This window comes from Pleuronectes platessa, chromosome 10, assembly GCF_947347685.1.
Source record: "Pleuronectes platessa chromosome 10, fPlePla1.1, whole genome shotgun sequence".
In the NCBI taxonomy this organism is placed as follows: domain Eukaryota; kingdom Metazoa; phylum Chordata; class Actinopteri; order Pleuronectiformes; family Pleuronectidae; genus Pleuronectes; species Pleuronectes platessa.
In genome coordinates, this window is record NC_070635.1 from 7585701 (window position 1) to 7609849 (window position 24149).

At 41.6% G+C, this 24149-nt stretch overlaps 4 protein-coding genes and 1 long non-coding RNA gene across 6 annotated transcripts in view; 3 read left to right on the forward strand and 2 right to left on the reverse strand.

Annotated features, from left to right (window-relative positions):
- lin28aa (lin-28 homolog Aa) lies at positions 1 to 9449 on the forward strand. Its single transcript, XM_053432242.1, has 4 exons — positions 1 to 10; positions 874 to 1046; positions 5333 to 5517; positions 9230 to 9449. The coding sequence occupies exons 1-4, from the start codon at positions 1 to 3 to the stop codon at positions 9447 to 9449; spliced, it is 588 nt and encodes a 195-aa protein (XP_053288217.1).
- Positions 5405 to 14685, reverse strand: LOC128449188 (uncharacterized). The gene is made up of 3 exons (XR_008339849.1): positions 14641 to 14685; positions 6075 to 6161; positions 5405 to 5532 (listed from the first exon to the last, which is right to left on the reverse strand). It is a non-coding gene; the product is annotated as an uncharacterized LOC128449188 (long non-coding RNA).
- Positions 14142 to 18569, forward strand: mecr (mitochondrial trans-2-enoyl-CoA reductase). The gene is made up of 10 exons (XM_053432240.1): positions 14142 to 14468; positions 15741 to 15838; positions 15954 to 16085; positions 16173 to 16316; positions 16713 to 16815; positions 17107 to 17209; positions 17320 to 17393; positions 17495 to 17555; positions 17637 to 17709; positions 17807 to 18569. The coding sequence occupies exons 1-10, from the start codon at positions 14278 to 14280 to the stop codon at positions 17968 to 17970; spliced, it is 1143 nt and encodes a 380-aa protein (XP_053288215.1). The 5' UTR covers positions 14142 to 14277; the 3' UTR covers positions 17971 to 18569.
- On the reverse strand, positions 18013 to 23910 carry smpdl3b (sphingomyelin phosphodiesterase acid like 3B). 2 transcript variants are annotated; one of them, XM_053432239.1, is made up of 9 exons: positions 23810 to 23910; positions 22061 to 22129; positions 21741 to 21954; positions 21396 to 21493; positions 21149 to 21292; positions 20890 to 21059; positions 20341 to 20521; positions 19699 to 19838; positions 18013 to 19529 (listed from the first exon to the last, which is right to left on the reverse strand). In XM_053432239.1, exons 2-9 carry the CDS (start codon positions 22119 to 22121, stop codon positions 19164 to 19166), a joined length of 1374 nt encoding a protein of 457 aa, XP_053288214.1. In that variant the 5' UTR covers positions 22122 to 22129; positions 23810 to 23910; the 3' UTR covers positions 18013 to 19163. The 2 variants fall into 2 exon arrangements, with proteins under 2 accessions (XP_053288214.1, XP_053288213.1); XM_053432238.1 differs by lacking the exon at positions 23810 to 23910 and having other exon boundaries at positions 22061 to 22177.
- Positions 23836 to 24149, forward strand: part of rpa2 (replication protein A2) — a 4568-nt gene continuing 4254 nt past the window's right edge. The window contains exon 1 of the mRNA XM_053432241.1: positions 23836 to 23985. Coding sequence (XP_053288216.1) covers positions 23973 to 23985 — 13 coding nt within the window. The 5' untranslated portion in view covers positions 23836 to 23972. The remainder of the gene's footprint in view (positions 23986 to 24149) is intronic.

Sequence of the window (24149 nt, forward strand, 5' to 3'; positions counted from 1 at the left end):
ATGGCAGAAGGTATGCTGGGAGCCTAATTTTTTTTTGGGGGGGGGGGGGGGGGAGTGGTTGAAGTGGTTTCTGTGAGGGGCTGGGTTTCCTTGCATTGTCTTTAGGATCTTTTTATTTGAAAGGGGGGGATCTTCAGCAAAAAAAAAAAAAAAAATCTGACCCCCCACCCCTCATTGTTTAGGGGGAAGAGGTTGCCAGCCCTCTTTTGTTTACCCCCTCTCCCGCTTTCCCTCTCGCGGCGCAGCTTCTGCTCTCCACCGCATTTTGCATGAAAGTGGCATCTGTGAGGATTACCCAGCTCCGGGGTCCAATTTAAAAAAAAGGAAAAAGGATATTGTCGCTCGGGTGCTAATTCTGACTCGAGGCTGAGGTGAAGACATGGGCTCCGTTTCAAACCAGGAATTCCCAGGTGGAGTAACGAAATAAGCTGCTTTAAAAAAAGAGAGAGAAAAGTTAATTAAGCTGTTTTCTTTGACGCTACGGTTTCTTTCTCTGCTGTATTGTTCACACCCGTGATCTGCATTTCACGGTCGAAGCTTGAAATGCTCTTGATGGGAATCTGGCTTCATGTAAAAATCAAGATGACTTATTTTCCACAAACTTGAGAAGGAGATATTTGCTCTGTTGCTGCTTTTCTGAACCACTTTAATCGAAATTAAGCCCAAAATGCAGCCTGTTCGATTCTTATTTGTGTTTTAATTCAATCGATCTGTATCGATTAGTGATGCAACAACGAAACAAACCAAGAAGAACTTTTCCGGCCTTTTGAAACTTAACAAAAGTTAGGTTTTTGTCACAGACCACATTCTTTTCACGCATCCTCTCCTTCACAGTTGAATCGGTGTAACTTTACGCTCGCTTTCCCTCTGCAGGAGTTTGTAAGACCGAGGAAGATGAGGGACCGAGCACCGAGGAAGACTCACAGTCCTTCCACGGCGCCGGCGTGTGCAAGTGGTTCAACGTCCGCATGGGCTTCGGGTTCCTGTCCATGACCGCCCGGGAGGGAGACCCACTGGAGGAGCCGGTCGATGTCTTCGTCCATCAGGTAGGATGAGCCGGATCTGCGTCTCATGGCCTGGAAGTGGTTTCTCGACATTAAACACAGCTACAAACCAACACTGCAAAAACGTGTCGCTGCAGGTGAAATAAATTCCTTCCCAGCGTGTGATCATCATCACCTGTTTCCAATGCAGCTGGATTTATTACATTTTCTCCAACAAGCTGCAGAGACTCATTAACCTGAGAATAAACACTAGACAATTAAAATGCACCCAGGAGTTTTGATATGCGTCCTTTTAAAGTTCAGACAATAACCGATACCTGTATTTAACAGTTTGAGATTGGGGGTTTCAGATGCAGCAGCGTGCACGGTGGGTGTTTTGCCCCTCAGGGGAGCAGCGTGCCTCCCTCGTGGTTTTTCGTGCAATGCAGTGAATTGCGGATTGTGCACGTGTGAGCTTGCACACTTTCACAAACGGACAGAGTAAAAGATGCGTCAATGGATCAGATGGATCATAGCGCGTCCTGTGTGAGCTGCATGAAATCTGCTCCTTTAAACCAGAGGAGCCGTGTGATGGATTCTGTACTGAAGATGGGAACAGTCAATACTCACTGTAGGGTATGATGAGTGGATTCAGTCATTTATCAATGTGGTTGTTGCACAAAAAGCTTTCTAAAATTCCACCTAAATTCATAATTGAATTATTTGGGGCTTATAGATTCACCTTAGTGACAAGTTCATAATGTAACCAGTGTAATTCCAGCCTTTAAAAGGTAAGAATATGCATTTTAAACACAGCCACATTTCATAATCAATGTTTTGTGTGGTATTTAGGCTAAATAAAAAACAGCTGCTTTACATATATTGATCTGCTTTTACTGAGGGGCTGTAAAAAATAAAAAAGGTCATGCTTTTGAATTAATAACTAGATTTGTTTTAGAGTCTGCAATCTTCCGATTATCAATATTTGAATCTTCACATTATTTTGGGTGTAAAGATTTGCCTTATTGCAGATTTTACAACATAATTAGGTAAATTGACCAAATTTTTTAAGTGAAAATATTCATCTGACACAACTTGATCTCACAATCAATGCTTTGGGCCTAAAACAAAACTATTGACTACCGTATAAATTTATATAAGACGGTCTGTCTTTATTGAGGGCTTTTAAAAAAAAATGTAGCTGCAGATGAAGATTTAGAGTCTGCTACAAACTTCTTGAGTTTTTATTCTTCTCCCTTCTTCCAGATTTAAACCAAAAAACCTCCACCAGATTTTATTTTTTTGAATAGTGATGGTGAAGAGGGAGATGGGGGTTCGCCCCCCCCCCCCCCTTCTCATGAGAGTGAGCGGCTCCATCGCTGTCTGATAAGATAAAGGCTTTGCATGTAAATGAGACTCCACTAGCTGCTCATTCACCTCAAGGTTCCTGTCATAAAGTGATCTAGGGCTCTTTGCTGTGTGTGGCTGCGTGTTATAAAAGCTTGAAGAGCACAGGGGGGGAATCTCAGGCTTTGACTTGAGGTAAATTTCCATGTCCACTCACCAGCATGTCAACGCCCTCCCAGACCACCGACTGTGGGGACATTTAACTTTTTACAGATTAGACTTTAGTTGCCGAATATCCACATAACGGAGCTCTTTTAGACCTATGAGTTTATTCTCATTGGTTTGCATGTTCCCGCGTGTGTTTTCTTTTAGAGACTTAATTGCTCTGAGGAACAGTTGTTGCTAAACACCCTTGATTGGTCATTTTGCCAACTAAAATATTACTTCACCTGGGGCTGGAACCGTAGATTGGTGGAAAGTAGAGATGAATTGTTTGGTGGCACTCGAGGTTTAATCACGTGCTGCTTAAAAACTCAAATCAAGTGTGCAAAAACCGTCCGTGTCATGAAAACAAATTGATTACGGCTCCAGGCAAAGTTGCATCACTGCTGTGCTTAAGCAACAGCCTCACCGAGATTGTTCTCGTTTCATCCGCGAGGTAACCAATGACTTAACTTCCCTCTCTGTCACAGGAAACGTTAGACACGCGTGTCAATGATGGATGTAAAGGGGTTATGGCAACGTAAGAGGCCTCAACCCTGAAATTAGTGGCCGCGTGTCAGGGAAAATTAACTCCCAAGGTCCGCCAGCCTTTGTGCAGGTGGACAATGGAGCCACGCATCCAAATGAAGCGCTCCTCGGCCGTGACCGAGCCCCTCTTTGTGGAGGCAGCCCCCCTGCTATTGTGCCCCGCTGCTCTGATGTCTTTCTTTGCCTCGCTGTGCTTCCCCAACACTTTCTGGACAGAGGTTACAGTAGACCCCACTAGCAACGTCTCAACATCATGTTGTATGCCCAAGTTGAAAGGCCCCGCTCTGATCCAGTACCTGCATGTGTGTGTGTGTGCTAATAACCTAATGGGAACCTGTGGCTAGTGAGAGTCCGTTATGGGGGTGGGAAAAGGTCACACATGGGAGAGGAAGTGGGTTAACGGTCATCAGGGTAGAGAGGCCTGATTGTAGTGGTGCTCTGTGGATGTCCATGCTGCCACTCTAATGTCACGGCTCACCAGTTCTGTTCCCTCAGTGATCAGGAGGAGCAGGCACTATGAATCGGTTATCAGAAATGAGGCCTGACATTGATCACATCATTCACTGGAATTCCACCATCACACAACCAGAGATAGCTTGTGTGCGACGCTTTCCCGCCAACTGGAAGCACTCAGTTAGGTTTAGGGAAGAGTCGTTGCCTGGATAGAACAAGTTCAGGAGAAATGATCATCCACTGGCTTGTTCAGTGTTAATTCCAAAGACATTGACCAGCTTTAATCACACATGGGCTCTTACAAGACGGCTGGCAAAGCAAAATCTGGTCGAACTGGTTCGGAAATTTGCGTTTTCATGTATAGCTCCTCTGCTGGTGTTGTAGGTTCAGGGCGGGAGTGCATGAATGACTGAAATTAGCTTGAGTGAATGTGGCACCAGAGAGTTCATGCAGTTTCTTTCCATTGCAGAAGGCGTTGTTAGGTCTTACTCTCCAGGAGAAGCTTTGTTTGTTATGATTCCAAGATAAACGTTGAGTTCTGACGTCTCCTAATTATTTGATTAATCCGACTTGGAATCTTGGGAGATTACCGTCTTTTTATATTTCTAAATCGCAAGCTGTCCTAAACGCTTCACCTGTTTGCCTTTGGTTTCAAACAGATCACAGACTTTCCTCACAACGAACCATGTGCTTTGAGAACCTCCGTTTGATTCCTGGTGCTTTTGGCAGACCGTAAAGAACGGGGATTCATTTCTATAAAAACAAACCTTCTACGGCCGTGATAAATTAATCTCCGCCCCGCCAAGGGGATTTTAGAGAGGGATTTCCCATGTTCAGCTAGTTTATCCTCAAAACTACACCTCACCCTCATTTCCATCACCGCCCTTCCCTTTCTTTAGAAATCAGACGTGTGTATTGAGTGGGACCCTCTGAAAGGTAACCTCAGTTGAACGTTGAATGAATAAGCAGGAAGCTAGGTTATCGTCTACTCTCAATTTGTTCCAAACCGCCTTTTTCATCGTTGTTGCATTCGGTCTTGAAACGTGTTTATTTCATTTCCAAAAAGAAGATGATGCTTATCCAAGCACTCTCTTATCACAGGGGAACATCAATCATTTGGGCTTTTCCCTCCACTTTTACCTTTAATGTCTCTTTGCCAAACAACTATCCAAGGAATGTCTCCCTGACCCCCTCCAACCTCCCAGAGAAGCCCTGCTGCCTTCTCACCCCACCCCCAACCCCCGCCGCTAACCCCTGCATCCTGCAGTTTAGGGTTAGTTGCGATGGTCAGTGTGTTAGTCGAGCTATGTGATGTGGATGGGAAGAGGGATGGGGGTGGGGGAGGCCGTGTGGAATGCTGTTCCTCGGGAGGGGGGGATGGGTTGAAGGTTATCCTCATCAGCTTTACCTCTCAAACACAGCAAAAAAGACAAAGCAGCATTAAGGCGATGGCACAGGGCTGAGTGAGCTCAAGCTGGGAACAGCAAGCTTTGTAGTGTTTGTCTATTCATCACCTTAAATACCAGGCACCTGATAAGAGCTATCAGACAGTGAAGAATGGGTGAGGGTTTGTTCTCCAGGGTCAAAGTCTCCACTGGCTCAATGTGGAGTTGATGTCCTCACTGATAATATACTCATCACTATATGGGGTATATCTGCAGTATGAACAATATTCAAATTGCCATTCAGCCATTTGTGATTAGACCTATTTCTCTCTCACCTGTCATGAAGTACAGAGTTTCACATGTTTCACAAACGGTAACATTGATGCTGAATCCTGGTCCTGTTTTCCCTTTCAGAGCAAGTTGCACATGGAAGGCTTCCGCAGCCTGAAGGAGGGCGAGGACGTCGAGTTTACCTTCAAGAAGTCCTCCAAGGGCCTGGAGTCTCAGCAAGTCACGGGACCAGAAGGTATCCACTGTTTGGGCAGCGAGCGGAGACCCAAAGGCAAGAAGCTCCAGAAGAGACGTTCAAAGGGAGACAGGTAAGCAATGATGAACTGGTAGAAAATAGGAAAAGGCCTCTTTATTTCGGCTTGTTGACTTATTGGACAGAGACATTCTTGTTTCCTTCCAAATAGAAATATTTAGAATTTATGTTCATTTTCAAGTCATGGAGGAGCTTGTGGAGACCATTTATATATGTAAATAAATGTATCTTAATCTTATATATTTAGCTTAACTGAACATCTTCATCATAGTCAGCTTGAAAGGGTCAAAGCTTCAACAAGGCTTCATCAATCCTTCGTTCATGACCTCAACCCAAGTAACCACCTATGGTAGAGTTTGTTAGAATGTGTAGGTTCCCTTCAACCCAAGGATTAACAATCACACAATCAGAGGATATCTTTTTATATGATATCGTTCATATGAGGTGTAGGCGACACCTCAATTACTCTCAAATGCATTCGGGCTTGTTCCATTTGGGACATAGCAAAGACTACATCATGAATATTGGATAGAAACACGAGCCTTCCTTTCTATTTGCATCTCCTCCTCTCTCGTCCGGCTCCCCCTTATTATAGACAAAAAGCTCACATACTTGAATCACACAAAGCTCCAAGTTGTGTTAGGTGGATCAATTGGTTCCATAAACAGGACTGGATCCATCGTCTGACAGTGGTTTGTGCTTTGCAAGGAAGAAGTGAACAAACAATGATTATTTGCTAAATATGCAGCAAAACCATGTAACTTTGTTTTACCGTTGAAACATATACCACAGCTAAAAGAAGAAAACCTAATCTGAGTCATTTGACAAAAAGCTATGCGCTAAAACCAGTCTCCATTGTTTTAAACATAAACCTAAAAAACTGTGTCCGGTTTGACTCATTTATTAAATTGAACTTGGTTTTGATTTCCCCCGTTTTGCAGGCAAGTTTGAAATTGTTAATGTAGAACCCACCATGAGTATAAACAAGTGTGTTTAAATCCAGACGAAACACCAAAAGGCTTTTGTGAAAGATAAAGGAGATCTCTGAAATAATGTTAACCAAAACTCAAGGCTGCTTTTCATAATATTGGTTAATTAAAACCTCTCCTCCAGGTTCCCTCTGGAATTTAAAGCCTTCAGTGGAATTTAAATGTTTTATTTTAAGGTTGTGGCTGACCAGTGTATAAATGCATTAATCGTAAACTAGGCAAGGCTCATATTATGTATATTATAAATAACTACTGTTCGTATAGGACAACGTCCAAATTAACCAAATTCGAAGATGCACTGCTTTCACTGGACAGCAACAAATCATGCACCTTTACATTATGGACCTTAAAGCTCAACAGTCAACAAACAGCCATTGTTGTTCCCACTTTGGATTAGATATACAAGGGTGTTTTCATTTCTCCCCATTTTCCTTCCTCTTCCTCAACCCCCATCCCCAACCCAGGCAAGGGTCACACCAGCAGGCTTGATGTGTGACCTGGATCAATAACTGTTTAAATCTGCTGGGCCCCAAGTGAATTGACACCCAATGACACTCTCTCTCTTCCTAAACCTCTTCCAGCAATGTGATTTGTAACTCCAAAACTGATAATTTGTCTAAGCCCAAAAAAACTTGAATCCATGCCACTTTGTTAGTTTGTTATGAAAAACATAGATATTTTAGGCAGTGGTTTTTTTATTTAAAGAAGACATTTCCACAGTTCTTTAAAATTAGGATAAGACTTCCCGGGTCCAGGTGCCGTGAAAGTTGCAAAAGCAAAACATCTGCAAATATATAGTATCTATAATCTGCCTATGTCTCCTAGAAAGGATTTGTCAAAGAAATGTTTTTCCTCTGCGTGAAAGGGGGGAAAAAGAGCTACGGGGGCCTTGATTTTTTTTTTTTTAGGGGGGGGGGGGTCATTCTTTGAATATCAGTATAGCACGGGGTTAGAGGTGTATCAACTTCACCCCCCTGTCAGTTGTGATTAGAGCCAGAGAGTAGTCAGTGTGAGAACTGCGATCACTACTGCCTCAAAGAGTCCTGGGAGGCCCGCTGTGGTTCAATAACTCTCAAGACCACACTGATCCATGGATAAGATGTCGTTCCCCCTATAGTAATCTTTGTCACGCAACACAGGATGGTGTTTCGGGTGTCTTTATGTTTGATTGGTGGATCAGGTTTACAGCCAATAGTTGGATATATTGGCGATAGGAGGGAAAATGTTCATGTTTGATTCCAGTCCTTGGTTTTGAGCTCAGGTTTGGCCACTGGAGTCGGTTATATGACGGAGAGAGGGGAAAGAAACCTCCTGTCCATTTAATTGATAACAGATGCAAGAGCCTGGGCGAGGGGGTGAAAGGTCACAGTTGTCATGGCAACAGTGTATGAGTAAATGCAAGAGGGCTGGGGGCTGGGATGGAACTGGGGGTTAGAGGACTGAGGAGTGTGTGTGTGTGTGTATGAGGAAGGGGGGGGGGGGTCAGGGTTCAGGGGTCATTACTGCAGCTTTTTTAGACAAAGGGGCCACTTCCCTTCACCTCCACTTGCCTCCTGATGGATGCTGATGTTTGGAGCTTCTGTGAACAGCACAGACCTTGACAGCAGCTCGTAGGCTGCAGCTTCAGAGGTGCTCGACTCCCTCCCCATCCAAACCTCATCTGCCGAGGCAACGGTGGTAGGGATTGGGGGGGGGGTCCTCAGTCAGTGGCACACACTGACAATCCAACGCCCATCTGTCTCCCGCCCCTGCACGCGTGGCCATTCTATAGAATATGTTCGAACAGAGGTGGCCAAGGCAGCCCCGATGGCTCCCGCTGACCCCACATTGGGTTGATTTCTAAAGTTCAATGCTGATGAAACGGATGTCCTGCACAATAGAGTCCAATGGGAAGCTTTTGGCAGTGACAAACTGACAAATAGGACAAGCTGTTCACGATCTCTTAGATAATGTGCCATGGTAACCATGCCAGGTGCATGGAAAGAAACAGAAGGCTGCCATTTAATTCTTTTAAGTCTGCAGTTTGCTTAAATATTCAACCCTTTCAAATTCTCCTTCTTTCCCTAAAGGCTGCCAATAGGAAAATTAAATAACTTTTACTTTGGATTTTTGTCCATTTAATAAAATAATGACAGTTTGTGGAAGTTCAACCTGGAATGCTGCTCATAGAATGATGTGGTGACCTGGAATGCCCTCACAAGAATTATGACCAAATGCAAACTCAAGTAGTTCCTGAGTGGAAGGACGCCATCTAGTGGCAAAGAAGTGCAATTTAAAGTTGACTTCATTTAGATACCATAGCTTTTCTGAACATGAGGATGAAGTAAAAGTTAAGTTTGACACCAGAGGGATCATTTTCACATTAATCACCGAGGCAGTCTGCGATCACTCAGCTCTGATGAGATATATTGGGTCTTTCAGCTCATTCATTCGGTTTTCTAGTCAGTACATGTTCTTTTTTGAATCAATCTTAACTCAGTGTTGTTTTTGGTTGTAACAGGAAACTGTCTTAAGTGAAAAATCGCCCATAACATCATCAGCAATTAACATGTTTAGCTGAGGAGCCAGATATCTCCCTCAGGTTTAAGGGGAGTTTTAATGCCAAAGTTTATTTTAAAGTACTAGACTTGCAAGTAGAAACTGCTGGTTTCATATCAACTCAAATGCTGATGATATGACACACTGGTGATTGAAGCTTACTTCCCCCCCAAGTGCTAAAAATATAATTGAAGGTTAAGGGCCATATGATATGTGACTAAATTCTATCTGCTCCTGTAGGTGCTACAACTGCGGAGGCCTGGACCACCATGCCAAAGAGTGTAAGCTGCCACCGCAGCCCAAGAAGTGCCATTTCTGCCAGAGCATCGACCACATGGTTGCCAACTGCCCAATCAAAGCACAACAGTCCTCGCCGGGTTCTCAGGGAAAACCGTCCTCCTTGAAAGGAGACGAGGAGGAGCACAGCCACTCGGCACTGCCTCCGGAGACCTCCGATTAGAGGGCGGGAATCGGGCATCACTGACGCCGGGGAAGCACAGAGGCCAATCAAACTGCTTTGATGGAGGGACGGGGAATCACGCGACCCCCTTTCCACCTGTTGAGGCTGCTTTTGGAACTACCTCAGGTTTAAAAAAATACTCATGGAAAATGTTGCTGAAGTATTTTGATTTGTTTTTTATTTCATTTGGTGTAACGCTCAGGAATACTGCTGTATTATTGCACTCAGGACGCTTTCTAAATGTATGAATCACTGCTGTATTTTTTTTTTTAGGGCTTTGAGATTGTTTTGAGTAATGCCATTTTACAGACTATCTTACTGAGTTTTTGTAGAACCTTCATTGTTTTATGTGATATTGTGCCTCTCCTATGGGCATTATACCTCCTTGTTTTTTGCGTAATACTCAGTCAGTGTGTTAGCTATGGAGCTACACTTTTGCTGCCTTACCCTTTAGTCTTCTTCCTGGCTGTTACACCTCACTATCCGACAAGGCAGAGACGTGACAGATGGTACCTCTGTAATGAATGTTAGCTTGCATATCGCATGGGAAATGGGGAGGGTTTGTGAAAACACATGGGATGGGTTTTAGGGTTTAGCTACAGGCAATGTATTGGCATCTGCCAATATTGCAGTTGACCTTCCAGTTTTGCTGGGGCCAAATGAATGTCGGACCAGAAGGGGTTTTCAGCTCCTGGTCACTTTTGTTTTGTCTTTTCATTATTTGAATCCAGCGTTCTGCTGGCTGTCTAAAAGGTGCACTGTCTACCTTGACACATATTTGGTCTGCTACTAAAAGTGTTCTCCTAACCACTGATGGCAAACCAAATATCCTCAGTACACAGCTTTGGATGTTTGAGATGTGAATTGGAATTAAATCAAATCCTTTTGCACTACAGTATTTACACAGGATTGTCATTGGTTGTAATATATCATTTTTTGAGTGATTTAGAACTTCCTGAAAACCTTTCAGACATCCAGTGGTCGGACATCTCAGCTATCTGACATGTTCTGAACTCAGAATATTCTCTGCAAATGTCTGAGACAAAAAGAAAGTCGGGAGAAAGTCCAGACCCAAGTTTAGCGAACTTTATCACGTAGTTCCGCTGCTCAGTTGTCAAACACGGACATCCAACCCTGACGTTGGAAAGGAGTGCAGATACGGGTGTTTTCGACAATCCAACAGGTCCTTTGGACGGAGTATACTGACCACTTAAAAGTGTGGTTGGGTGTTGTCTGTTGTCCGGGGGAGCGTGATGTTGTGTGGTGCTATAGCTCCATGCTACATCGTAGGAAAACATGTTGTCGACACTATTTTGTTGAGCAAGCAAGATTATTAGACTGGGTGCTGTTGAAGTTCCAACCAGAGAAGGCAAATGCTGCTTTTCAATCTGGTGTTAAATGGCTCTTCAACCTTTCAGGGAGCTGGAAGCATTACGATGATGAACTTTCCACAAATAGTATATTCTGATTTAATTGCTGCTGTGTTAAGGGCTGCTGATTTATTACCCCAACTTGGATTTGTTAGAATTCCAACTTTGATACTAAAATCTATACATGTACAACATAACTTCTACTAAGATACCTGACCTGGACTGAGTTAGTGAGATGTCGAACTAGCTCTCCTCTTGATACTTGAATAAAATGAGGCAGAATCAGACATGACGTTGCCAGTGGGATGGCTGGTGTTTTTGTTTACATCCAATGTGTTCCATTTCTAGGTAGTTATTTAAGACCATACCTCCCTATGACCCTTAGTAGGGTGATAGTTCAGGAACACCGAGCCTGCGCTGAGGACATGTAGAAATAGCTAGCTAATCAGCATTTACTCCAATTTTACAGGAGAAGCTGAAGAGACTTTTACACCCAATTAATATATATGTAAAATTATTCTAAAGCTTTTTTTTTTAAGGAAAAAAAACCATACTACTTATTTATTTTCATCCATGAGTGCTGCAGCTTCTCCTCCTGTCGAAGCCTCTCAGCAATGAATGTTTGATTAGACGTCAGAAAACTGCCAAATGTCAAAGCTTCAAATATCTTTTTAACATCATGGTACTCTTATTATTTTGTACACGTGTGCTTAATAAATCAATGTCCTTAATAATCCAATGCAGTACAAACACAGTGAAACGGTAATATTGCAATACAAGAGAGTAGCAATATGCAGCACACACTGTACAGGTACATATTATTATGAGGGCTGACTTAAACTGTGAGTTTCTTTTATTTCCTTTGCCTTGTATGATTTATTATTTTTATTATCTTTCAGAAGAGAGACGCGTTGTTACTCCTATCTATGCCAATGCAATGTTACTCTGCACTAATCATGTGTAAGATGCATTTATTTCTTTTTTTATATATATTCAGTTTAAAGTCTTTGAATATATATATATATTGTTTTTTTGACTATTATTTAGATGTTTTTATATACCTCACACAGTCCATTGCTGGTTGGGAAAAATATATCCTCCGCTCTTTGTCTCATCTCAGGAAATGCGAATCTGAAAACTCAGGGAATGCTTCAGATCGCTCAGAAAGAGTCAGTGTGTTTATTCAAGACAGAATCACGATTTATTGCTCATGATGTGAAACACAGGACAAAGGTGCTTGGAGTCTGCGTTTCAATGTCATATCATAATGAAAACAGTTCAGATTGAGATCTACAAACTATTTAGACTCACCTTTCCATGCACGAGACGTGAGGATGATCTTTATATTTTCTCCTATTCGACATGATATGAAATATGATATGAAGAAAATGTTCCACTATTAGTATTTTTTCCTCTATAATCGTCGTAGATGGGGATGTAGTAGAATATTGTTAAAGGGATGGGGGCTAGTAGTATATGATCCGGGTTTGTCTCATCTCAACACACGGCCGATACTTGGTGTTTCAGACTATCAGTGCTTTCGACAAAAAAAGAATGTGTCATGGACGAATTAACACTCAGATCTTGTTTCATACTCCGCTTCTAGTTGTGTTTCAATTTTTAGAAGGTTGCATAAGGAAACATGGATTTGATAATTCTACTCAGGATATAAAAGGACCGAAAGATTGTTAAATCAAGTGGTCGTATTGGTTGGATTACTCCAATTTTCCTGCATTTTTACATTGAACCATCTTTTCTCTGCATTATGGGTAAGCACAGATGACTTCCTTTTTCCGCTTTTGATTTTAATTTTCGATTTTAAAATCCACTCAATACCTCATTCATCAAACTCTTAATCTGTGATCCCGAAACTCACTATTATGATAAAGATTGAATGGAAGTGTTGTATTGTAACGTTTGCAATATTCAACCGTAGGAAGATGTTTTCAATGTATCATTTGAAAACGAAAGTCCACAAAAGATGCTCTGATTGCAACAAGCCTGTTTGACCCCTCATTGGTGTGTTATTGTGATTTGATTGTCGGGTGTTAGATGGGTTAGATATAGCTTTAAAAAAAAAAAAAAACTGTAAGACTGCTCAGGGTATCGTTTGCAGTACATCATGCTTTTCGTAGTACATCTTGTTTGTGACCATCAGCCATTTAATTTGTGGTGTTGTATTTTATCAGGTAAATGGCTTGAGCTACTTCCCAAAAAAATGTGCATTTATTACGGATGAATGTATCAATGTTTACTGCCATAAAAACTACAATTACTTTGACCTCAGGCAATTTAATGGCTAGTTTTTCAATGATGAGCAGCATGTAGGCTTTTCAAAGTATTAACTGTGATCATGTTTCTATGTGTAAAGATATGCTCCATTTCCTAATAAATGTCAATATCCATGTGTGTGTGTCATGTTTTCATTTTTGTTGACAACCCACTGACTATTACATCTCGCCATTGAAGAAATACTTGGGGACCTTTAACTTACAATAATACAATAACCGGTAAATACTCCAGCAAGTGAGAGAAAGACTTGCATTTAAAGGTTTTTCTGAAGTACAAGCACAGAGGTATTATTTATAAGCAACATTAATTTTAAATTACATATGCGGGACTTCAGTATCTGTACACATAATCACTCTGTTGATGCATGGAAATGGTCATTTAGTGTTAGTTGCACCTCCAAAGGAAAAATATATATACATTATACAGCTTAAATACACAGTGGGATTTAACATGCACAAAGATACAACATAAAAATATACATCTAAGTAGGCTGTATGTAAAAATAAATGAGCGAATGTGAATTCACACCCACTTTATGTATATAAAGCAATTTTCCCAGCACTGTTAAGACTATACTCTATACGCTTTGAATTAAAAAAATTATTTGCCTTTATTAATAAAATGTATGTTGATGTTCATTGTTGCTTTACATATTTTAATTGTTTTATGTTAGTATTTGTATCTACTTGAATAGTATATGTATGAACAGCTCTTCCCTTTTGTCCATCTTAAGAGAAATATGTTCTTGTGTCAGGACACCAGGAGCTAGTAGAGTAAAGTCTTTGTCAAATTTGTTTGGCCAACAAAGTAGATTATTTTTCTATATTTTAGTCTCATCATATATATATATAGTTTATTTATTTATTTTGTGTTTCTGTTTTCATTTGACTAAAACAGAAATGGGACCATGACACAAATATTCATAACATGAAGTGAAAAGTAAAATCAATACTAACTGTTTTTCCACCCGTGTGCAGACCAAAGCTCATAGTGGTGCAGTAACCTGTTTCTCCACAGATGTCGCTGTTCTCTGTTTATATCACACAACCTCATTCCAACATGGCCGCGCACTGAGAGAAGCTCTAGCAACACTCGCAGCTCTCATGACGAATATCAGCGCGTAGCGGAGTTGATTTTTCCCACGTTGTGAAGAGACGTGTGTCGCGATGTGGCCGCGGCTTCGCTCGGTCTGCTCTGGCAGCCGGACTATCTGCAGAAGAGGCGCTGCTCTGTCAAAGCCGCCAAAGCTAACGGCTAATGCTAACGTCAGTCACTTCACCCAATCAGCTGCACTGTGTGCACCGACAAGCTCAGCTCTGCAGTACAGACAACACGGGGACCCCTCTCAAGTCGTCAAGTAAGCTTTAAACATTGAGCAGGTGTAGTTTGTGAGGTATTACGTTTCTGCTGCAGGTTAAACGAGCATTTATCTTACTAACGAATTCGTCGCCATCATTTCAGTGTTTTCTCCTGAAGACGTGTAAAAAAGTTGTTGTTCGAAAACTCCTCTGTTAAAACATAGATCTCACCTTTTGTGTCCCTGGTCAAAGTTAGGGTCACTGCTTCCATTCCTCTTCTGGTGTTTATTGGAGGTTGGCAAACCAGTTTTTTGGCGCAATACCGCCACCTTCTGGATCGGAGTGTAGAGCAGTAGATTGGCAGCAAAATAAAATAAACTAAAATTTTATTATTTAGTCCTGTTTCTCTTAAGTTGTTCATTAAAACATGATGTATATTCCTTGATGTCTTTTTCACCTACTTTTTGTAATGTTATATTTAGCTTTTCATAGTTTAATTTCGATTAGGGTTGCAAAATTCCAGGGGAATATACAAAGTTGGAAACTTTCCATGGGAATATACGGGAATTAAGGGAATGAACTGGAAACTGTGGGGTAATTTATACTAACTGTATTTACCTTGTCATGTTAAGACATGACATGACATTTTATTTTGTCATAAGCAGACATGCATGCAAACATTTCTAATACAAATTTTAAACATGACATTTTTTACCTAATCCAATTGTGAGTAGAACTTAAATGGATTCTTTCATTAAACAACAAAAAACATGAATGTTGAATAAAATAAATGTATTCCCTATTCTGGCAGAAAATGTTCCCAACTAGCTGAACTCACGGTCCAGCTAGGCTAGGCTTGCCTAGTCCTATTTCAAGTACATTTAAGTTCCCTGTTATAAACTTTTGCAAAGAATGTGTCAAAATTCCCAAGCTTAACTTCCGATGGAAAGTTTCCGAAAATGTCCCTTCGTCACCTAAATCCTTATATTTTATACATTTTACATTACATGTCATTTGGCTGACGCTTTTGTCCAAAGCGACTTACAATTATTACACTCAACATTTATGAGGGGCTATCTAGGGGTTCAATATCTTGCCAAGGACACTTCGGCATGCAGATGGGGAAGAGTGGGATTTGATCCGGCATCATCATGTTGAAGAACCACCACTCTACCACCTAGGCCACACCGCCCCCTCTACATGAGTGACAGTTTCCGTTTTCTAAAAATTTTCACAGCGTTAGTTTCACTCAGGTTTCACTTCCGCATCTTGTACTTATTGTGGTGCTTCAAATACCCCAAATGAGCTCATTGCTTTTTTCTGGTTGCCAGGTTGGAAGATATAGATCTGCCACCCATAGGTGCAAAGGATGTCCTGGTTAAAATCCTGGCAGCCCCCATCAACCCGTCTGACATCAACATGATTCAAGGTAATCAAGTAGTTAGTTACATGCACACCAGAAAACAGCACCCATCATATATACTTTTATATATTCTTATTAGGTGTGAGGACCAGTTTTTTTTTATCTAACAGTGTTTCTCCAGGTACTTACGCCATCCTGCCTGACCTCCCAGCTGTTGGAGGCAACGAAGGGGTGGCCCAAGTCCTAGAGGTGGGCAGCCTGGTGAAGTCCCTCAAAACAGGAGACTGGGTCATCCCAAGAGATGCTGGTCTAGGTAAATGACACTTTAGGTCAGATTTCTGAGACCACACTGTCCCAATGATGGAACCCAACAAGATTTGTGTGCTTTTTTTATGAGCAGGTATGTGGAGGACAGAGGCAGTTTTCTCTGAAGACGATGTCATTTCTCTCCCGAATGACATTCCCCTTTTGTCTGCTGCCACGCTTGGGGTTAACCCCTGCACTGCCTTCAGGATGCTATCTGACTTTGAAGATCTTAAGCCAGGTAACAGATCCAGACACATTATTTTCCGAATTACACATACGCAGGTAGACAAAGATATGATGAAGGAGGTTATGTCTTCACCCCTGTCTTTTTGTTTGCCTGTGTGACTGATGTCTTATCATGAATGTTGGTGGAAAAATCTGGTATGGGTCTGGGAAGAAGCCAGTCAAGCCATTACATTTTAATGTGGATCTGGGGGCAGATCCAGGAATTTTCTTTGTGTGCGAAATGTGGTGCAGATTTAAATACATATGTGTATCTAATGAATTTCAAATATGGTTTCATAAGGGGACCGTTGGGTCTTGGAGGGTGTATGCACTCTTCTGAGGAGCAAAGGTAGATGTTGATAACAGCTATTTTTAAAAACCACTTTCTGTCCCTCTGTTGCATTTGCAGGTGACACAGTCATCCAGAATGCAGCTAACAGTGGAGTCGGGCAGGCTGTCATACAGATTGCTGCTGCAAGAGGAGTGAACACAATCAATGTCGTCCGAGACAGGTTAAATCAGTCATACTACTCTATATCTCATGTTAACTCTATTGTGTTAATAAATGACTACACTTAGACTATAGATCACTTCCCTGTTCCTCACCATATATCAAGTCCTTCCTGAAAACGGAAAAGAAAGAATGTTTCATCCTGGTCATTGGCTTTGGTTATCAGTCTGTCCCTGAATCCCTGTGAGATAATGGGGTCTTTTTCTATTATGTTAACAGAGATAGTTTTATTTGGGTGTGCGTTTGATTTACGGCTGTAATGAACCTTCTCATTGTGTCGTCTCTTTCAAAGGCCAGAGTTCACACAGCTCAGTGATAGGTTGAAGGCCATTGGAGCAACTCATGTGATTAAAGAAGAGGCCCTGAGGCGGCCTGAGTTTAAGGAGCTGTTAAAGGTCTGTGGCTCTAAGGACGACTTCATGCATACTATTTATGGTATTACTTTGCTGTGGTTTTGCTTGTCTGTGCATAAATACAGTCTCAATATATTGTTTTTCTTTTAAAGACATTTCCAAAGCCAAAGCTGGCGTTAAATGGAGTCGGAGGCAAGAGTGCAACAGAACTGCTCCGTCATCTACAGTGAGGATGCTGAATACATTTTGTTAACATGATATAATATCCTTACTCTGCAGAGAAAACTGATCATTGAATGCAACGTGATTTCTTTTGTTTTATTTCAGGATTGGAGGCTCCATGGTGACGTATGGAGGGATGGCCAAACAGCCGGTTACTGTCCCTGTGGTGAGATGCAACCCAGATTTAACAACACATTTCAAGGTAACAAGATTTATCGGCACAATTACTTAACATTTTTCTATCCAGAGCGCTCTTATCTTCAAGGATGTGAAAGTTCGGGGGTTTTGGGTCACGCAGTGGAAGAGAGATCACTCAAAAGGTGGGTCAAGATGGAAGTACCTCTTTGCTGGATAATGATACCAAATGATTCCTTTTTTATTAAATTCATGAAAAACTGTACTAACTTTTCTCTTTAGATGAACAAGCATTTCGAGCCATGGTTGATGAACTGTGCTCCCTCATCCAGCAGGGAAAGCTAACAGCTCCTGCCTGCACCGAGGTGGGACTCCGAGACTTCAGCAAAGCTCTTGAAGCGTCTATGAAGCCTTTCACTTCAGCTAAACAGGTCCTAATCATCTGAACGGCCCGGTCTTATCAAGAAAAGACTGTCAAGATCCCAGTGTATCGACTGAAGTGTGTTGTTTATGTGTCAAATACACTGCTCCAGCACATGGACTACTCAATAAATGTGTCTTTAATTGGCTCAAAGTCCAGTCTCTGTTCTGCAGTGACACTTTACTGGCAGTAATCCAAAACTCATTAAAACTTTATAAAGAGATATGAGATAACAGGAATCGTCTTAGAACCCAGATAGTGCAGCTTTATCAGAAATAGGTCACATGTACATTTAAGTGATGCAGACCTGAACAAGTGCAATTCATGTTTATCATCAGACTTATTGGAACATTTCTCATATTGCAAGTGTGTTTATTCTTTCCGTTAAAAACATCATTCATACAACTATAACGATAGATTCCTGGGTTTATTAAATAGAAACAGTAGAGGTTCAGAGGAAATCACAGGGTAATAGAACATCTGGATCTGCTCCAGAACATCAGAGTCAATGTGTTGTGTATGTACTCAAGCCACTGAGCCACAGGACGATAAGTGTTTGACTAGATATGAAGTGTTCAACCAAAACCCATAGACCACATTAAAGAGGCCGCACCTAAAGCTAAAGCCAAAGGTTGTTTTGTGTTTCCTTCCTGAAAGGTTCAGTGTGTAAGATTTTTCGGTGAAAGGGATCTAATGAAAGTAATTGAATATAAAATAATCCTAGTCATGTTTTCACTAGTGTGTTTCATCTAAATTGAACAAATCTGGGTTTTCTTTACCCTAGAAAGGAACCTTTATATGTATATACTTTATATTTACATCGGGAGCAGACCGTAGCCCAGTCTGGACAGACTAAACACCTTTGGAGTTTTTATGACAACTAAAGGCACTGGTTATCTTTCGTGTCTGGAAGGGGAGGGTGAGGTGAGGTGAGGGGTATTCAGCGGCAACATACAACTTCCCCCCTAGATGTCACTAAATTCTACACACTGAACCTTTAACTATATGTAGTGAATCGTTCAGTCCAGTTAAAGATGTCACATAATTTAATGTGATTTAACTGATGCTGACTGTTTATTAAAAAAAAAAAAATGTCCACGGCCACAATATATACAACTTTTGATCTTGAATTTCAGTCATTTCTGATCCAATAACATCTTGAGGCATAAATTATATATTTTAAACATCCTCTGCGATAGATGTTGATGACACTCATCATTACCGACTGGCCAACACCAAACTTACAGCCACAGAGATGAGCGGCAGGAGACCACACCCGTGAATAGCGGCGGAACCTTCTGCTTTCAGGCAGTTGTTGTACTTCTCAAAGTCCACCTCTCTGGCTGCGCAAACGTGGTCAATGCGGCAGTCGCTGTCGCACTCTGTCAGGTCATAGCTGACAGAGTTGAACTCGTAGTACTTCTGCAGGTGGCACTGGCTGTTAGCGATGCGCTCCAGGACCTGGTGCATGGAAGCTGGGGAGGCGTCCGGCACTCTGAAGCTCTCTGTGAGGCGGTACTCTTTCTCCCAGCGCCCACGGGCTCCATTAGCTCGGGTCAGATTCAGATAATAAGTCACCACATCCTGAACGTGGGCAGACAAATGGTTCAGAAATAGATTCCACAATAATGATCTTTGAAAGGCTTTTATAGGGGGGTTGCATATCTTTTTTAAATAGAATTAGGATCTATACTCCGTAGAAAAGTTTCTAAAGCTATTTAAATGGAGTTTACCCTTCATTACATTCACTTACTTTGACCAGGAGTGTTTCGGTGTCATATTCGAAGACCCGAATCCCAGGGTTGTTGGCTCCATCCTCGACTCCAGGAAGGGTTGTTTTCCACGGTGTGACCCCTGGGCTGAGGAACATGGCACTGATAGGAGAGCGTGGCTCTGTAAAAATGTCAAACAGAAATTCATGCTGATTTTCATTATATTACAAATTTACAGTCAGAATATAGGCCCCCCACTGGTCGCTGAAAATTAATAATCAGGCTCTTGGAAGTTTTGATTACGTGTCGTTGCTTCGTGACGCAGTCTGCATGAGTCAGCCACTGTTTTGCAACCTGCAACTCATGAATAAATTTCTGTCTGTATTGCATACTGACTTCCTGTACCTTAGATTAAATGGTCGGCTGACATTTCACACAGAAAAAAAACACGTTCAAGGGCGTTCACACATGCAAGCTTCTCTCTTTTTGTGGCCTGTGAGCTTCTGTAAAGTGCTAGTTCTCGTTATTCAAGTCTCTTGAATTCGATGTTTAGTGGGCTGTGGGAACCCTGCAGATGGCAAAAGCTCATATAACACCTTGGCTCTGAATGTGCATCCCTGTCGACTCATTCAGCACCAATCCAAAACAGGAAGTGTAGAAGTATAATAATAGTTTGACTTTACCCTCTGAGCTGTAGAACATGCGGAAACTATCGGTGTGGTGATGGCCGAAGAACTGCCCGAGAATGACAGAATGATGCCTCTGGATTAAATCCAAGTATTCCTTGTTGAACTCAGATCTGAACCAGGGCTTGGATCTCTTCTTCTCAAAGAAGCCCGGGGGGACGTGACCAATGATGTACACCTGGCAGAGAAACCAATGTAGAGTTGTTAAATGGGATTTGATGAAACTTCATGAGTTTGATCCACTTTTTTCTTTTTTTTCAAGGCTTGGGTTAAAAAAAAGAGGTTGTGAAAAGGTTCCCTTTTCATAGGGAACCTCTTTTTTATTACTCATATGGTGCAAAGTCAGACTGAAAGTAGTTGTTCTGTATACCCTAGTAACCATTACTAAGAAATAGGACAGAATTACTCATAATGCACTGAATGGTTACACTCAACGTTACGACATAAAAGATAGTAGAGTAGCTTGCCCCATAATTTAGTGTGCCCCATAATTTAAAATACAATTAAATCCCTGTTACAAAAACATAGACAGACCCGATGCTTTACCTTCTCTTTGTTGTTGGCGGCCTCTGTAAGAACACGGTCAGCCCACTGGAGCTGGCCCGCTGGATCGTCCATACCCAGGGTCTCCCTGTTCTGGTCATAATAGAGGTTAGTGTTGAGGACCAGCATCCTGAACCCTGTTCGACTCAGCAACTTTTCTGTGTAAAATCCACCTGGACAGAGGGAATATTACAGAAAACGCACTCAGACACGTGCTTTCAAAAGGAGCAACTGTCCATTTGGAATCACCAGCTCTACTCACCTTTTCTAAATGTTTCTTGGGATTCAGGATCCAACCAGTCCTTCCACATTTCTGCTGTCTGGTTGTAGATGTTGTTAGTGAACGTGGGAAGCTGGTTCTTTTGGTGGTAGTCATGGTTTCCCAGGGCGGTGTACACTTTAGTGTCTAAGGAACAAAGAACTTCCGTCATTGTTATGAATTCATCAATACCAAAACAATGCAATGCTGGTGTTTTCTCCCTTAAAACACACAACGTCTCTTGACTTACGTGGAAAGACCTGTTTTATGATGTGAGTGAGGTTGTTCATAATGTAGAGCACTCTCTCTTCACCCATGTCCTTATCAGGTACATGTGGTGTGTTATCTCTGAGGAGCAAAACACAGATTGTTCAAAAATGGCTTTTTCCACAAGTAAATGTAATCCTGTAAGGTGGTGATCATTTCTTGGCTCCCTGCAGTTGAGGATGATCATCCAGGGTATAGAGCAGGAATAATAGGCTTTGACCCTAGCACAGGACATTTCATAGCCGATGTCTAAACACCATGATAATGAAGGTGGACTAGGTATTTAACACAAACCAGCATGATTCGAGATGTTCCAGTCAGTACATACCCTGTCCACACGATGAAGTCAGGGTCTGGTAGAATATCCTTCATGGCATTCACAGAGGAGATGATAAGATGCAGCGGTGAGTCACAAACATAGTCTCCATACTTCCCAGCATTGGTTGCGGGTCGTCTGCCGCTTGAGTTGCACACAAGTTCAGGGTCATCGCTCAGGTTGAATGTGTCGTCCCAATGCAGATCGGTGATGTGCCAGAAGTTCCCTGGATAAAAATATCAACCGTCGAGTTGATCCTAGATGGTGTATTTCAAGATGCATTTCAAGGAACTATATTGATGCAGGATGGTTATTCTGGTGCGACTTCTCACCTGACAGTGCATGAGCCTCTTTGAACAGCAGATAAGAAAGGAGCAGCTTCACCACGGACATGTTGAGCTCTTTGAAGAAAGCAAACATCCGACGGAGGTTTAGGACAGGTTGGAGAGGTAAGTCTATGAAAGGGCAAAGTGAGATAAGACACAGCTCCTCATGACGCGTGTTAGGTCTCAATGGAGCCCATATCTTTATCTTTGGTTACCCAGCTGATGTTAGTAATTTTGATTATAAAACCTCAGATAGCCTAATATGGGCTTCACCGGACCTATAGTAAAGAAGTTCAAAAGTCAATGTTTATTTTTTTCTGATTTAAAGGGATAAGCAGGGTCGCTCTATCAACTGAGTTTTTGCTGCAGGCCGACAACACAACAAAATTATAGCACAAAACACAATTTATAGGCGACATATTTGATATCATAATAAGACACTAGATTCTCGCCAAATCCCTCGATTGGAACTATTTCCACCTGGACTAAAGATAAAAGTAGGAAATATTTTAACTTTTGCCCTCAGTTACATGTACACTTCAAGCTTAGTGGATTCATTTATCCATTTGTGATCTGCGGAGGAGCAATAAAGGCCATTAAAGATTTTTTTCGTTGCACTGGACCATAACATTGAAAAGTGTATTCACCTTATGTTACCGCTTCTATTCATTCGAAACATAGTTTATACTACTAACATATACTTTGATACTGTTTTAATAAATCTAATTTGAACTTGACAACATATCCAACACACCATGAGTCATTTCATTTGAATGTATTTATCATTTAATAAAGGAAATTCAATTAATTATAAAAAAAGAGCTTATGTCAACATTTTTCAACGCCATTGTGTAGTTTTGCAAAAGATTAAATAAAATGAATCTGAAGCAAAAATCAATCACAAAAAATAGAAGTTTTAAAGGTCTTGACACTCTGGGTAAAGTGCCTTGAAATAATTAATATAAGGGGTTAGCGCTATACAAATACAATTGAATTGAATTGAAGGTACATGTTGCAGCTAAACACCTCACCCTCCATTTCTTAACATTACCTGTGGTAGCCTATAGTTTTCATAAAAACTCACAAGGTGTTTAGTTTGTCCAGTTTGGACGGTTTTAAAAAACATGGCAGTCTCCATAAAGAGGACCTGCTCCGTATGTAAATATTAAGTATTTAAATATAAAGGATCCATTCTAGGGTAAAGAAAACCACTATTCGTCCAATTTAGATAAAAAACACAATTGAAAACATCAGTAGAAATATTTTATATAACATTTTTGCCAGTAGATCCCTTTGACCTAAATGTTACCTTGAACATTAGCAGCAACATGCTTGTCTGGTCCAACCCCCTTTATTTCCATCCAACAATAAAACATATAACTCCAATCTCCCCCATTGCTCAAGCTTGAGGATATTATTTTTCTATTATCTTCTTAGTAGATAACAGACTGGCCAACTGTTGGTAGTAGATTCTACTACCAACAGTTGGCCAGTTCACATATTTCCCACAGACCTTGAAGGCAGCAAAGCCCTGTCTGTCCTGGCTTTCTTAGAAAATTGAATCCCCGAGTTTTGTCTTTCAGGAACCCTAACAAACGCTCTGCACCATCTCTAAACAACGATATCAACTCATCTTTCTTGAGAAAAGAATTACGTAGCATGTGTGAGGTCTTTGTTGAAGGTTAGAGTCGATAAACACACACATTGAGAATTCATGTTACACCTGACGAGTCAACATTAGGGGAATTAACTCACTCCGGGAGATTTCGCGGGACTTCTGTAACGCGCGTGCGCCGTAGCTTGAGTTTGGCGCGGGATCCCATCCGGAAGTTTAGTGTAGGAGCTGCTCGCTGCTGTTGTCCCCGCTCGTCTCATTGTCTCACGTCAGGTTTTCACCACTTTAACACAAGGAGACAACATGTTTAACCAGGGTGAGTTCGATGTCCACGCCGGCCAGTTGTTGACTCCGGCTAACGTTACCTGGACGCTTTGTTGTTGTTGTTGTTGATGTGTTTGATGTTGTGATTGCACGCTGGTTAGCAAAGTGTTGTGTGGCGTCCATGTGAAGCAGGACAACTTTAAACTGTGTCTTCTT

Coding starts and splice junctions, on each gene's coding strand:
- lin28aa (XM_053432242.1), top strand. Junction 1,047..5,332: donor TCGATGTCTTCGTCCATCAG/GTAGGATGAGCC, acceptor TTTCCCTTTCAG/AGCAAGTTGCACATGGAAGG. Junction 5,518..9,229: donor AGACGTTCAAAGGGAGACAG/GTAAGCAATGAT, acceptor CTGCTCCTGTAG/GTGCTACAACTGCGGAGGCC.
- mecr (XM_053432240.1), top strand. CDS start 14,278: ATGTGGCCGCGGCTTCGCTCGGTCTGCTCTGGCAGCCGGACTATCTGC. Junction 14,469..15,740: donor GACCCCTCTCAAGTCGTCAA/GTAAGCTTTAAA, acceptor TCTGGTTGCCAG/GTTGGAAGATATAGATCTGC. Junction 17,394..17,494: donor GAACTGCTCCGTCATCTACA/GTGAGGATGCTG, acceptor GTTTTATTTCAG/GATTGGAGGCTCCATGGTGA.
- smpdl3b (XM_053432238.1), bottom strand. CDS start 22,148: ATGTTTGCTTTCTTCAAAGAGCTCAACATGTCCGTGGTGAAGCTGCTC. Junction 21,060..21,148: donor CCAAGAAACATTTAGAAAAG/GTGAGTAGAGCT, acceptor CCCTCTGTCCAG/GTGGATTTTACACAGAAAAG. Junction 19,839..20,340: donor CATGTTCTACAGCTCAGAGG/GTAAAGTCAAAC, acceptor ACATTTTTACAG/AGCCACGCTCTCCTATCAGT.